General features: G+C 40.3%; 1 protein-coding gene across 3 annotated transcripts in view; it reads right to left on the bottom strand.

The window, feature by feature from the left end:
- Positions 1-43: 43 nt before the first annotated feature.
- Positions 44-15,894, bottom strand: part of LOC111143384 (zinc finger FYVE-type containing 9) — a 200,155-nt gene continuing 184,304 nt past the window's right edge. For 2 of the 3 annotated variants that reach the window (XM_022497088.1, XM_022497089.1), the window contains 6 exons: positions 13,573-13,723; positions 11,280-11,360; positions 8,695-8,857; positions 4,136-4,241; positions 2,005-2,181; positions 44-617 (listed from right to left, as the gene is read on the bottom strand). In XM_022497088.1, the coding sequence (XP_022352796.1) occupies positions 456-617; positions 2,005-2,181; positions 4,136-4,241; positions 8,695-8,857; positions 11,280-11,360; positions 13,573-13,723 (840 nt within the window). In that variant the 3' untranslated portion in view covers positions 44-455. Of the gene's footprint in view, positions 618-1,453; positions 2,182-4,135; positions 4,242-8,694; positions 8,858-11,279; positions 11,361-13,572; positions 13,724-15,894 lie in introns of those variants that run through there. The other variant, XM_022497090.1, reaches the window with a different exon arrangement.

Genomic DNA, 15,894 nt, shown 5'->3' with positions numbered 1-15,894 from the left:
TCAGTGTGGAAGTCTCCTTTTTTGTATCAATTCTGTACAAAGATTGCAAGACCAATGCTTCTTTTTTTTATTTCCCCTCTGCCCTCCCAACCACATCCTTGGTGATGGTTGTACCCACTTGAGCATTTCTGAGCACAAGACCATAAGTAAATCTTAGAGGAGGATTTTTGTCTACAGTAATGGAAGGGGTTAGCGGCAAGGATAGCATAACTTGTGCAGTACAGAAGCTGCCCAGATCTTCTTGGTGGACAATGCATAGAAGACTCAGAATTATGGAACATCTGTCCCCCTGACCACCCTCTCCCACCCCTGCCCCCAAACCCCCACTCCCACCCCACCCCCCCTATTTAATAGTGTTAACAAAAGCTTAATCTTCCAGTTCTAAAGTGCAAATGATTTGGGTATGACTGCTGTTGCAACAGGTCTGAACAGAAAAACAATGAAGTCCCCTCTGTCTATGCGATGTTTTCCAGAATATAAAAGATGAGTTCCATGACGATGGGTCCCTCACTGAGCTGGCAGGCCCCTCCATGGATCACCGGCACCAGAGCGCTGTCCAGATCATTCATGTATTGGGAGGGAAGGGGCTGGCCATTGCTTCCTGCTTGGTAGCCAACCTACGGCACAGAGAGAAGGGGATGACAGGTTACTGGACAGAGAAGGCTGGGGGCCAAGGAGGCTGAGCTGGAAAGGAGATGTCCTTGGCCACGGGGTAGACACAGCAGTGAACACAAGGTTCTCCTTATCTTCCCTGAATTGTCATTTATTATCAGCCTGTCATGTATTCATCCTAACTTCGCCACTGGGTAGCTGAGACCTTCGGCAAGACACTTAACTGGTTAAGGCCTTAGTCTCCCAGGAAAGGGCCGGGGGCAGCATCCCCAGTATGGAATGTCCAGCAGTATGGAATGTCAGAAACGATACCTGAATCTTTGGTTGTGGAAATTAAAATGAGAGGTATACAAGGTACAACTAACTCCCTAATAGCAGGACCTGAACATCTGTTCTCCCATCCATTCACGCACCCACAAGCCATTTTCTGAGCACCTACACATACACAGATTCAAAGATGAATATAACAGGGCCCCTGCCCTCAAGAGGCTCACACATTTAGCAGAAAATTGCTTGTTCTTTAATTGTTTTATGTAAGGCAATTCTCCAACCGGGTTATCAGTATCATTCAAGAAAGGACCAGGAGACCTCATTTGTATTATCCTGATACGCTTATTAGTACCACACTGGTCAAGACCTTAGGTAGAAAATAAATACATTGACTGCTGACTAGGCAGGAATTGGGGCCTGATCATAACCGTTCACATTTCCCTGATAGTGACACAACTCTGCATTCAAGCATGAGCAGTGGGACATGTCACAGGGATCCAAAATCCAAAAAAAAAAAAAAGAATATAGGGTCACAGGAGAGAGACACTGGGACAAGGAATTGGGGGGGGGGGCAGATTGTTACTACAAACAGCATACAAAAAGAGTAAGACAGGAAGGGAAGCCTGGCCATAGGAGACCCGAGCTGACAGGAAAACTAGTGGGCCAATGTATCTAGTCCTCATCCTCTGACAAGAAGGGAAATGCGGACAGTCCTACCTTGAGGACTACGGGTGCAGAGGTCTGTCAGCAGAAGCCTGCTGCAACTGGATTGAGAAAACAGGATACGGGACAGCGTGGGACCTGCTGGCTCAGGGCAGAATGATTCCTGAGGGGTGGAACTGGGAAGTCTCAAAGAGGAGCACTGATGCCATCCACACATGGGTGGCAGGTCCTCAACACACTTCCCCTCCTTACCCCACACTCACAGTGGAGTCCCTGGAAGACAGTGAGGTGAGGAAGCCGAGGTTGAAATGGTTCAGCCAGTCTCACCAGGCAGCACATCTGGATACATTACTAACAGAGGGAAGGCCATCAAGTTTTCTTGATGCAGGAAAATTCACATGTCAGAAAATACAGACACTGCTCAAGCCCAGCTTCCAAGGCTTTTAAGACTCTTCTTACCTGGTCTGAGTCAAGTGTCACACGAAGTCCTAGTTTAGTCATTCCATCTTCCTTCAAAAGCTTAAGGTGGGGACAGAGAGCAAGGCAAAAAGCCTTGGCAACATGCTCAGTCAATCGGCTATGATCAGCAGGATCACTCAGGCAACTGTGCTGGTCATCATTTTCTAGGAAAAACACCTGTTTCCCAAATAAGAGACTTTAGCCTTGTGCCCAGGAGATGTGGGGAAAAAACAAGTGCATGAGCCCACTGTGTATGAGCACCCTGATCCCCTAAGATGTGCAGGAAGACATGACCTGCCTATCTCTCTGGTCTCGACCATGGTCATAATGGTATGTTCTACTGAGAACCAGAAAAGGCTTACATTTAGCATTGTGTATTTCTAAAAGGTAATCCTTTTATGTAGACAATCTTCTGCAAAAATCTTCTTAGAATCTAGGAGAAGAGCTCTTACAGATTATGGGACCCAGCCCCGTCATGTTACATATCACTAAGAGAAGTGAGTTGCTCAAGTGCACAGAAGTCCTCAGAGGCAAGGCCAATTCAAGAATCTAAGTCTTTGGGCTTGCATCACAGAGTTTTCTTGTCACGAGGCCACGCCGCTGCTGAGGCCAGAACTGTACTAGTGTCCTTACAGCAAGCTGAGCAGTGCACTAGGCACTGGACAGAATCAGAAGCACAGCAAAATTGGAACTGATAGTCATGAGTACTAGTCACATACAGGAGGGTCATGAGCAAGTCCTTTGACTTCTTAATGCCCAATTATGCCTTTAAAACAGAAAGCCCCTGTCCTCCTTCATTATTGTAATATGATACAAAAGCATAATATAGAAGATACAGATATGCAAACACACAATGCTTATATATACCACCCCAGGGCTTACTGCTAGGTGGCTTATACTAAGTACTACAAAGGGGGCAGCCCGGAAGCCCCATGCACTAGTGAGAATAGCACCACAAAATGATGGGCAGAGCTCCACAGTGGGCATCATAAGACTTCTGGCCCCTGCTCTGCCAGGCCTCTGTGCCTGTTTTCTCACTATGCAAATGAGATGGGTCACACTGCTACCTCACCGGATTACTGGGGAGCAAAAAGAAGGGAGAAGAGATGAAACTACTCGTAAGTGATAACGAGTTTCACATGGCCCAGACTCTGCACTACTTGAAATCTGTCAAAGGGATAATCATTACAAAGCAAGCTGCTGAGACCACCGAGCTGCAATGTGAAAACACTGAGTCTGGTGTGAAGGATAAGTTACTTGGAACGAAAGGTTGAGAAATGGAGAACAAGGTTCTAGTCTCTTGCTCTCATGAAGCCGCTGTGTGAACTTGGGTAAAGCATCAAACCTCTTTTAGCCTGAGTTACCTTGTGTGTAAAATGAAAAAGCTAGGAGTCGAAGAATTTTTTTTTTTTTAATTAAGACTTTTAAAGCTGCAAGGAATTCTAGAAGTCTTACCATTTAATGTTTTATTTTATGGAGGAGTATAACTCAGGTTCAAAAGAAATTAAGAGACCTACAACCTACGCATTTATTCTCAGAGAATAAATTTCCTGATTTGTCTGAGATGTACATACATACAGTGTCCCTGCTAACTCCTGGTTAGCCTCTCATACAGCTTTCAGGAAAGGGAACGTACGGTGAAAAAGAACTTGGGAGTTGGTTGAATCTGGGTCTGATGCAGAACTTTGCCATTACTCACTTGCCTTGTTATCTTGTACAATTTACTGAGTCTCTGAGCTTTAGTTTTCTTATTGGTGAAATAAGCCCATTTTTAAAAGACTGTGTTACCTAAGAAACTTTTAACTGTGAGTACAGCATAACCAGCCCAGCATTCTGAAGAATATAGCACAGATGGTATATACTATTCAGAGAAGCGTCCTTCTTGAATTCTAATGCAAACGAATCTCTCAAAGCTTGTTAATAAAAAGGAAGAGAAATCAGATTGCTTCAGGCTGTACGTGGTGGCATTTCTTTCTGGTGAGCTAACACAGGACAGAGGGAATTGGAGTATCGAAAGTAAATAGATATTTTCTTTTTCTTAACCCTCCAGAATCAGCCCACAGTGTGTCTCTGAACCTTGCAAAAAGTTGTACTCAAAGGGGATCAAGGATGCCAAGTTTCATTTCCTTACCTCTGTCCATCTGATGACTTTTCCATTTGCTTTATACTCTGATCCATGGAATATCTTCACACTTGTTATGGACTCCATGGACTTCCCATCTATAGGACTTATAACACTACAATAGAGGCAAAGGAAAGAGATGGAAGCAGCTCTTGAAGTTAGAAGAACCACTTCTCTTATCAAGTCTTGCTACTAATTACACTGGGTGCTTTGCTGAACACATCTCAGCAACAGATCATGGTAAGAGACACTGCACAAAAATGTACATGAAGAGAGCTCTCATGGGAGGGGCCTGTGAACTGAAATAATTCAAAAAACACATATAAAAAAAGAGCCATAATTCCAGGAGTTTGTTCTTTCAATGTAAAAAAAACTACTCAAACCTGCTCTCTTCTCCCAGCATTCCTTCCCAAATTCAGTGAGTGCATGGCCACCCATCCAATCTCAAGGTCCCCTCTGCTGTCACATACTCTGCTCCTAACCATAATAACAGTCACACATCTGCCTCACAAATGAACTTCTAAAGGGGAGGGAATATGATACACTCACCTCTGTATGCTGTATTCCCAGTTCTGACACACTGCTTGGAATGTAGGAGTTTAATAAATATTTATTGATTAAAAGAATTATTTGACCAAGTATGTTAATTTTAACAATGCTGGTGTAAGCTCATGAACAAGTATTTATATCATTATTACAACAAATACCCTTCAGTGGTAAATTATCACTCCTAGATTCCTGAATGGAAAGGCCATTTTTTATAGTCATTTCCTCTCCAAAATATAGCAAGTATAAATGGTAGAGATTCACACTCACTCTGATGAGAATTCAAATAATTGTCACAAAGATTCCAAACTCTTCCTAATAATTTTCAAACCTGTTTTTTAATCTCTATGTAAAAAGATCAAATTGAACTTAAATTTCAGTATCAGGGACTCATTTCATTCACCTGAATTATAATTATTTAAACAACACTGAAATTAATTTCTAACTCATGAAACAACAGTTAATCAAACAAGGTCATTCCTGGGGTGCCAGGATGGTGCAGTGGGCTCAGGGTCAGACCCTCGGCTTCGGTCATGATCTTGTAGTTGTGAGATTGAGCCCCACGTTGGGCTCCATCCCCAGTGCGAAGTCCACTTCAGATTCTTTCTCCCTCTCCCTCCTCTCCTCCCCTTCCCCACTCATGTGCTCTCTCTCCCTAAAATGAATAAATAAAATATATTTTTTAAAGGGCACCCTGTTGATTAGAGTATTTTGAGAGGGATACCCAGACACAGAGGGACGAGCTAGAAAACATTCAATTTATAGACTACACACTAAACTGAATTCGAGAGTCTTCCCTAACTAGTTCTTGTCCTGTTTTCTAAGATGCTACCACTGGCACTTGCTGTAGGAAGGGGCAACCTGCTTGTTATTAGTTACTGATACCTTATGGCATCAGATTTTCAGATTATCAATTATTTGATCTAAATAAATAACCATGTTAATTTCCAACTATAATAGAGAATTCAACACAACTTGGTTTTGCAATTAAAATTTCCAGTGAAGTATGAGAAGATAAAGGGCTATTTGTAAAATAGGCACGTGTACTCATTGGTTTAGAAATTGCTTTTTTTGTTCAATAACAAAAGTTTAAGAGATTTTTTAAAAATCTGGTGTGGCGTGTTGTAAATGCCCTCTATTTGCTTTTGCTCCTGCCATTCTCTCAGACTGGAATGCCCATTCTGCCACAACTATGTGGCAAATACCTACTCATCCTATCAGATTCAGCTTAATCAGTACTATTTCTCTATGAAGGTCTTCTTGAATATTGCCCGAGCACCTCCACCAAGGTTCTTCTTTTCTTTCTTATCTTTACTGTATCCTACAGAGTTTTCTATGAGCATCTTCCATACTTGGAGCCCTTATTTATAACTATCTTTAAAACCAGACTGAACCACTTATCAGCAGGGAGTTTGTGGAATTTGTTTTTGTACTTCCAGAGACCTAGACATAGAACTATTGCCTGAGGCAAGAAGGGATGGACTGGATGGTAGAAAGTTGAATACAATGAGTTACGATATATTCGTTCAATCAATCAATTTTTTAAACACCTACTCAGTGCCAGACAGTGTTTTAGGTGTTGGTGATACAGCAATAAATAAACCAGACAAAAATCCCTGCCCCTGGGCTGCCTGGGTGGCTTGGTTGGTTCAGCATCTGATTTGGGCTCAGGATCCTGGGACTGAGTCACACATTGGGTTCCCCGCGTAGCGGGGAGTCTGCTTCTCTCTCTGCCCTGACCCTCGCCACCTGCTCTTGCTCTCTCTGGCTCTTAAATAAAATCTTTAAAAAAATAAAAAATAAACATCTTTAAAAAAATCCCTTGGGCGCCTGGGTGGCTCAGTGGGTTAAGCCTCTGCCTTCAGCTTAAGCCATGATCTTAGGGTCCTGGGATCAAGCCCGCATCGGGCTCTCTGCTCAGCAGGGAGCCTGCTTCCTCTTCTCTTTCTGCCTACTTGTGATCTTTGTCTGTCAAATAAATAAATAAAATCTTAAAAAAAAAAAAATCCCTATGACAGATGCTGGCAAGGATGTGGAGAAAGGGGAACCCTCCTACACTGTTGGTAGGAACGCAAGCTGGTGCAACCACTCTGGAAAACAGCATGGAGATTCCTCAAAAAGTTGAAAATAGAGCTACGCTATGACCCAGCAATCGCACTACTGGGTATTTAACCTAAAGATACAAATGTAGTGATCCAAAGGGGCACGTGTACCTGAATGTTTATAGCAGCAATGTCTACAATAGCCAGACTATGGAAAAAACCTAGATGTCCAACAACAGATGAATGGATAAAGAAGATGTGGTATATATATACAGTGGAATACTATGCAGACATCAAAAGAAATGAAATCTTGCCATTTGTGACGATGTGTATGGAACTAGAGGGTATTATGCTGAGCAAAATAAGTTAATCAGAGAAAGACAATTATCATATGATCTCCCTGATATGAGGAAGTTGAGAGGCAACGTGGGGGGCTTGGTGGGAGGGGGAGAATAAATGAAACAAGATGGGATCGGGAGGGAGACAAACCATAAGAGACTCTTAATCTCACAAAACAAACTGAGGGTTGCCGGGGAGAGGGGGAGGGAGAGGGTGGTTGAGTTATGGACACTGGGGAAGGTATGTGCTATGGTGAGTGCTGTGAAGTGTGTAAACCTGGCGATTCACAGACCTGTACCCCTGGGGCTAATAATACATTATATGTCAATAAAAAAATTAAAAAATTTTTTTAAAAATCCCTGCCCTTACAGAGTTTACATGCCAGGGGCAATGTAATAAGTGAAATGTACTTTATGTTAGAGAATTATAAGTTCTCTTGAAAAATATAATGTAAGAAAGGGGACAGGAAGTATTGGGAGTGGGAGAGAAGAAATGTGTATGGGAGGATTATAATTTAGATAGGTTGGCCAAGGAAGACCTTACGAGAAAATGACATTTTAGAAAGAATCTGAAAGTGGTGAAGGAGGAACTCATTTGGTTATCTTGGCTATTGAGGATAAGGGTAGAAGCAACAAACGTCTGAGAACAGCAAAAACAAATGTCTGAGGGCAGAAGTAGAGTTGATGTGTTCAGGCAAGAAGGCAGGTGCTGCTTCTGTGAGGTAAGAGGGTGGACAGATGGTGTGAGGCCATGTAAGTTGGAAAACACTCTGGCTTTTACCGTGAATAATACTGGAAGCCAGTGGTGGGTTTTGAGCAGAGAAGGGACATTGCTTTGGTTGCTGTATTAGAAAACAGATTAGGTTGGGGGGCAGGAGGAGCTGAAGACTAGGAACAAGAAAGCCAACTGAAGAACCCAATAACCTAGACCAAATGATGGTGGCCTGAACCACGATGGTGGCCAGAGAGGTAGTATGATTCTGGATACATGTTGAAATAAAATATAACAGGATATATAAAATATATGCTATAAAATGTAAGAGTACCAGGATTTACTATTGGGGTAGATGAAGGGTGTGAGAGAAAAAGAAGTTTCAAAGATGACCCCGAAGTTTTAGCTTGGGCCCTCAGAGAAGAGTTGCCATATACTGGCAAAGAGTATAGGACTTGAAGCCCAAGGAGGTGGTTTTAAAAGAGTATAGGACTTGAAGCCCAAGGAGGTGGTTTTAAGTCCTAGCCCTGCCACTTCCTGGCCTCTGAAGTCATTGAGCCTCTAGGTACTTGTTTACTCATCTATAAGATGGCAAAAACAACATTAGTTACTATCTCAAATGAAACAATGTTAGCAAAAGGGCTTTCTTTTTATAAAACCATAAAAGTTTTAGGTTATTACTATTACGTTGATAACTTTAGAGTACTGTGTTATTTCATCAACTCCTTCCCCTTCACCCTTCTTCCAAAATATGCAGAGAAACTCCTTCAGAAATTAAGCCAAGAAACTAGAAATATAAATTTTATATTATATATACAAAGCTGTCCTTTCTCTTTGGGCTTTCAGTAAAGTTATAAATACCAGTGTAGACAAAACCCAGAGCCCAGCCCATAACTAAATGCCACAATAGGGAAAGTACTCCACGTTTACCCTTTGTTGACGTTTTTGTCATCGTCCACCCACTGGATGTAGATGTGCTCCTGGGGGTCCTCAGTGTCCGCCTTGCCGCAGGTGATGGTGAAGTCTTTCATGTCTCGCAGTGCCTGCCTCAAAGCATCCATGTTTTCTGCTGTGATCTGGACCATAACGCCATCTGAGAATCAGCACCAAGATCACATAGGTGGAAACAACGCAAAGCCAGGGAGAAGGGCAGATAATCACAGTACCTAGCAAATCCCTTTAGGATTCAATGTAAAACTGCAGCTGCTCTCTAAAGCTGACAGATACAGAGAGGTTTTGTTCTTTGAGCCGAGTCTCTTACTTTTGAGAGGACTATGAAAGCAAACACCAAGACGGCTTCTGCTTAAAACACTTGCCTGTTGATTTCACTTCAGACACAACGGAGTTTCTCCTTAGACCACTTCAAAGGAAAACTTACACTCGGTCACATGCCTCTTCTGGATTGACAGAACTGTTTTCACTCTGGCCTTTATCATGCTCTAACTCATATTTATGTGTTTGTACCTCAGTGTCTCTCACCTTACTATCACTGCCCAGCATACAGTGAATGCCAAGTGAATGTCTGTTAAGTAAGTCACTGAGTAAACAACAGTAGTAGGAGAAAGGATAAATCCATTCACTGGCTAGCAACAAGGCAAACCTACCACATGTGTTTCACACGAGCCACCATGCAGCCAACACATGGTAACTATTTTTTGGCCTGCTACCTACCCAAGTCAAAGGCAAACACTGAAATTCAGGTTGAAAGCTGACACATGTTCAGCAATTACCCTGCTTCACTGACATACAATTTTGTCAACTAAAATAATTCCATAAAAGAGTCAATAAAAATCTCATAAACAGGCAGCCAAGTGTTCAACTGACACACAGTGAAATATAAGACCTAAGAAATTTCCAATCCAAAGACACAGCCATAACTTTTAAACACAGTACTTTGCATTATAAGGATCTGTGTCAGTTCAAGTTATCATTTCCATTACATTTAAAGGGTATTTTTTTAATCTTCTTGTCAAGACACAATTTCAAATGTAGTTAATACTTGATCACATAGGCATTAGTCACTTAAGACCAATGACTGTTTAACTCCTAGATTTCTTAACAATTTCTTAATAGCATGCCTCTGCTTTATAGTCAAACTGTGAAATTTAGTTGTAAAATATTAAGGTACTTTGCTCTTCACTTAGTTGCTTTATTAAGCTTACCAATAAAGGAGGTCAAAGCCAGTATCTATTAACATAAGAAAGACAGTCTGTTCAGTTCAGTTAACACATTGGAGTTCAGCTTTCATACAGGGCACTGGAGTAAGCTACTGTAGAAATGAAAACCTGTCAGCATGTGTGGCAGACTGTACCTTCCAAGGGTCACCACAATATCTCCCGTCTCACATGCTTTCCCACAATGCTACCTTCCCATTTCCCCATTAAGAAGTAGAGTCTAATTGCTCTCCTCCTGAACATGAGAAGGCTTATGACTACTTCCAGCACTAGAGTATGGTGGAAGTGACATCGGGTGACACTTGAGACTGGGTCATAAGAAGCAACTTGGGTTCTGCCTTTTGCTAGAACACATGAGCCTGCACTAAAAAGTCCAGCTACCCCAAGGCTGCCATGGCATGGTAGGGAGTCAAAGTGTGAGCACTTCAGTCTCCACCTCTAGTCTTTAAATCAATCCAGGCCAGGCCCCAAGACATGTGAGTGAACAAACCTTCAGATAATTTGAGCTTCCAGCTATCAAGTCATCCCAGCTGAGGCCCTGGACATCACTGAGCAGAGTCAAGCCATCCTGCACTACCATGTCAAGATTCCTGACCCAGAGGAATCAGTGAACATTATAAAATAGTTGCTTTAACCCATTAAGTTCTAGGTAAATTTGTTATGCAACAAGAGTAACCAGATCAAAATACAGGAATAATCAATTGACAAAAAAATAAACAGTATGCTCATTAGCCTTTCATTAACTCCCATTTAATTAGTTTTTGTCAAGATATGTGTCATGTCTACTCTAATTATAGCAAACCAGCAGCAAGCACATCCCATTCTGTACCCCAAATGATGACCGCAGCACTCCTGTGAGTTAAGGCAGACTGAACTTCATCTATATACTTAGAGACTGGAGCCCAATGATATATCTGAACTCAGACTATGCCCCCTTGAGTACCCTACTCCAGAGCTCTGAAAGGCCATCTTTTAATTTTTATATTACTGTTCCATAATATCGCTATGACTTCTTTCTTTGGAGAACTGAACACCTTTATGACAGTATTAATTAGCTTAGGACTAAGATGCTATTGTATACATAATAGGAGTCAGAAGTCTACTGTAGAAGTGTCATGGTTTCATTTAACATTTCTTGCCTTTTTTTTTAAAACTTTATTATTATTATTGTTATTATTTATGTAAGCTCTAAGCCCAACATGGAGCTTGAACTTAGGACCCTGAGATCAAGAGTCACAGGCTCTACCAACTGAGCCAGCCAGGCACTCCAACATCCCTTGCTTTTTAGTTATATGATTAGGACTAAACTAATACACATGCAGTAAATAACTTATTCTTTACCTTCCACAATACTGGATTTGGCAAGATATCCGGAGGAAGATTTCAGAGCGCCACTGAACACAAAGAAACTGGCACCTGTCACTAAACAGAATATAAATAGTTCAGTGTAGACCCGGAGATATAAAGACTGAGAACAATATGAAATATTTGATAGTTGCTAACTCCAACCATCATCATACAGAAAACAAAAAACACCAACTCTATACAGCACAATACACAAGTAACTAATAATTCTGATGCCTATGATAGCTTTAGGAATGACGTTTTAAGATACACTCCCTCATTTTGTTTTTCTCTCCCTCCAATCAAGAATTAAAGAATCTTACAAGCGAAGAAATCTCAGTGGTCAAGTCTAGGGCTTGGCAAACTACAATCTGTTTGGCCTGCAGCCTATTTTTATAAGTAAAATTTTATTGGAAGACAGTCATGTCCACTCATTTGCATATTGTCTGTGGCAGTTTTTGAAGTATGCCAGAACTGAGTAACTGGTGACAAAGACAACAAGTTTGCAATGCCTAAAATATTTATCACCCAGCCATTCACAGAAAAAGTTTGCTGACCCCTGATCTAATATTGTTTTTTTTTAGATGAAATACATTTTGAAGACAGAGATATGGCTGGCAACCATTTTATTGACCTACTGCAGTTCTTTTAAAAAAATAAATTACTTATTTAAAAGACAAACACCTGTTACCATTATCTTGTCATAAAAGAAAGGACAATCACATTTAGCTTTAAGAAAATTTCACTATGCCCCTCCACATCTTTTTAATTTTTTTTAAAATTAAACACCCAACACAGACCTCAGACTTAACAACAGGGAGATCAAAAGTTGTGTGTTCCACCCACTGAGCCAGCCAGGAGCCCCTATGCTCCTCCACATCTTAAACTGGATGAAGTAATCCAACTCCCTGCCCACTGGCCCTGCAAATTCTCTAACACGTGGACATCCAGCCTTTATCAAAGACTCCTAGTGACAAGGAGCCCACAATGGCACAAGGCAGCCCATTTACTTCTCGGTAACTCTTGGCCTTACATAATGTGCTCTCAAACTGAGTCCAGATCTAGATTCCTATAACTTTGACTCAGTGGTGCTGGTTCTGACCTTTTGTAGCTATAGAGAATAAACTGAATCTTATTTCCACATACCAGAAAACCTTAAAAATAGAGATAGTTATTTTTCCCCTCTTTCAATCTAGACTTTTCCAGATTAAACATGTATACTTTTTTCAAAAGATTTTCCTTGACCTCATTTCCAAATTTTTCACAGGCCTTGAATCATTCTCTAAAGAACCTCTAGTTTTATCAATGGTTATCATCAATTACATTAATGATATCCAGAACTTAATTCAAATATTCTAGGTATCCTTTGACTAATAGAGAGCATTGTGGACTTATCACCTATCTTATTTTGGATATCATATTGAATATACATGTGACAAAGACCTTTTATGCCTTTACTGAAGACAATGACCTATGTCACCGACAGCCAGAGAAGTGTTTCATAAAGCATACTAAAGAAAGCTAGTTATGAGAAATATTCTGAGGAAAAACAAGATTCGTAGTCAAATAAATTTGAGAAGGGCCAGGCCCCTATCTTCCTTTTGGAAAATTAAAATACACATGAGCCTGTTAAAGGCTCTGAAAGTCCTATAGTAAAATCTGTTTAAACTTGTTTAACCCAGGATTTCTCCGTTTAATGTTTTATGCAATACTTCCACTTATTTATTTTTTAAAACCATGGAACCTGATAAGACACCTTAAGGAGTGCCAGCATAAGCGATGCTTCTTAAATTTCAATATGCATTTGAACACAGGGACTTGTTAAAAAACAAATTCTAATTTAGCAGATTTTGGGTATAGATTCTTCATTTCTAACAATCTCCCCAGTGATACGGCCACACTATGAGTACTACTGAACCAAGAAGCTTTCAAAATCCAGTCAACCTATTAATTAATATTCTTTGGATATGGTCATTCAACAAGTTTCAAATCTATCTAAGCATATTCTCACTAAGGGGCCTCGTCGCCTACCTTCAAATATCAATTCTGGCCCTGCTAATATCCTGAGGCAGTATTTTCAAAATTTTCCCTTTATTAGTAGAGATCCCATTTGCAACTCTGCATATGGCTACTGCTGAGCCAGTGTAATCTTAGAGAATCAGGTTGGAAAGTTTAATTTCATCAAATTGTTTGTGGCCACCTAGCTAAAAAGCGAGAGTTATGGGGCTGAGATATCCAACTTTCCAAGTCCAGTACAATTCTTACCATGTCAATCAGCTCAAATACTCACCCTTTCTGGGCTGATTGTGAATACTGATAGCCTGGGTCTGATAATTTCCGTCATCATTCTGTACACACACAAGATGAGAGTCTGCCTTCTCATTGAAGCATGCACCTCCTGCCAGGACATGCTCATTGGACTTGTTCATGGCTTTCATCATCTGTAATCAAAGAAGAGGGTTAACTTTCTTATTCTGCCAAAAATGGGCATTTTTTTGGTCTGGCACAGCACAACTCCTTTACCTCAAAGATAAAAAACAATAAGGAAAACACAGTGAAAAAGCAATCACCATTGGAAAAAAACTCAACATACACAAAAATTCCCTGTGTAGTTTATAGGTGATTTGTGTTATAACCTAAGTAAGCACATGACATATTTTGTATTCACCTTTTTGGTATTTGTGTTGCTGCACTGAACTCAAGTAACATTAGTTTAGCTAATTACAGTAATTTCTCCCACCCACTGGATTCTCTGAGGATATACACACTGAAATTTTAAGTCAAAAGAATGTTCCATATGTAAGTACATCTGCCCTCTTTTCCCATATCCATACAAAGGAATGTTTTCCTCTAGAAATATATAAACTCTATTGCTTAATTTTACTAACTTACATTTGAAATCATCAGTGAAATCACTTAATAATACATTGCTTTGTTTTTTTCAAGTTTTTATTTAAATTCCATTGAGTTAACATACATAACTTCTCCTGAAGTTACACTTATATACAACACCCAGTATCATCATAAGAACTACCCTCCTTAATACCCATCACCTATTTAACTCACTCCCCTGCCAACCTCCCCTCTAACAGCCCTCAGTTTGTTATTTGTAGTTAAGAGTCTGTTTTATGGTTTGCCTCTTTTTCCCCCTTATGTTCATGTTTCATTTCTTAAATTCCACATGAGTGAAATCACATGGTATTTATCTTCCTCTGACTTATTTCACTTAGCATAATACACTCTAGCTCCATTCACATTGTTACAAATGGCAAGAGTTCATTTTTTGATGGCTGCATAATATACACCACATCTTCTTTATCCATTCATCGGTCGATGGACGTTTGGGCTCTGTTCATAATTTGGCTACCGTTGATAATGCTACTATGAACAGCGGGGTGCATGCGCTCCTTTGAAACAATAACTTTGTATCTTTTGGGTAAATACTTAGTAGTGCAATTGCTGGGTTGTAGGGTAGTTTTATTTTCAAGTTTTTAAGCAATTTCCATAGTGCTCTCCAGAGTAGTTGCACCAGTTTGCATTCCCACCAACAGTACAAGCAGGTTCCTCTTTCTCCACATCCTTGCCAACGTCTGTTTCCTGTGTTGTTAATTGTAGCCATTCTGACAGGTGTGAGGTGGTATATCTCACTGAGTTTTAATTTGTATTTTCCTGATGATGAGTGATGTCGAGCATCTTTTCACATGTCTGTTAGCCATCTGGATATCTTCTTTGGAAAAATGTATGTTCTTGTCTTCTGCCCATTTCTTAACTGGATTATTTGTTTTTTGAGTGTTGAGTTTGGTTACGTTCCTTATAGATTTTGGATACTAACTCTATCAGATATGTCATTTGCAAACATCTCCCATTCTGAAGGTTGCCTTTTAGTTTTGTTGATTATTTCCATTGCTCTGCAGAAGCTTTTTATCTTGATAAAGTCCTAATAGTTCATTTTTGCTTTTGTTTCGCTTGTCTCTGGAAACTTACCTAGTAAGAAGTTGCTACAGCTGATGTCAAAGAGGTTGCTGCCTGTGTTCTCCTCTAGGATTTCGATGGTTTCCTCATATTTAGGTCTTTAATCCATATTTAGGTCTTTAATCCATTTTGGGTATTTCTGTGTATGGTTTAGGAAAGTGGTCCAGTTTCATTCTTCTGCATATTTTTGTCCAGTTTTCACAGCACCATTTGTTGAAGAGATGGTCTTTTTCTCATAGCTAATATAATCTTCAATGGGGAAAAGCTGAGAGCTTTTCCTTTAGGGCCAAGAATAAGACAGGGACGTCTACTCTCACCATTGTTATTTAACACAGCAATGGAAGTCCTAGACTCAGCAATCAGATGACCAAAAAAAGTAAAAGGCATCCAAATTGGCAAGGAAGATGTCAAACTTTATTTTCAGATGACATGATACTCCATGTAGAAAGCCTGAAAGACTCCACCAAAAAAATTGCTAGAACTGATATATGAATTCAGCAAAGTTGCTATAAAATCAACGTACAGAAATCTGTTACATTTCTATACACCCATAATGGAGAAGCAGAAGGAGAAATCAAGGAATTGATCCCATTTACAACTGCACCAAAAATCGTAAGATACCTAGGAATAAATCTAACCA

This window comes from Enhydra lutris, unplaced genomic scaffold, assembly GCF_002288905.1.
Source record: "Enhydra lutris kenyoni isolate GAN:26980312 unplaced genomic scaffold, ASM228890v2 scaffoldscaffold9, whole genome shotgun sequence".
In the NCBI taxonomy this organism is placed as follows: domain Eukaryota; kingdom Metazoa; phylum Chordata; class Mammalia; order Carnivora; family Mustelidae; genus Enhydra; species Enhydra lutris.
This window is presented reverse-complemented; position numbering and strand designations above follow the sequence as displayed.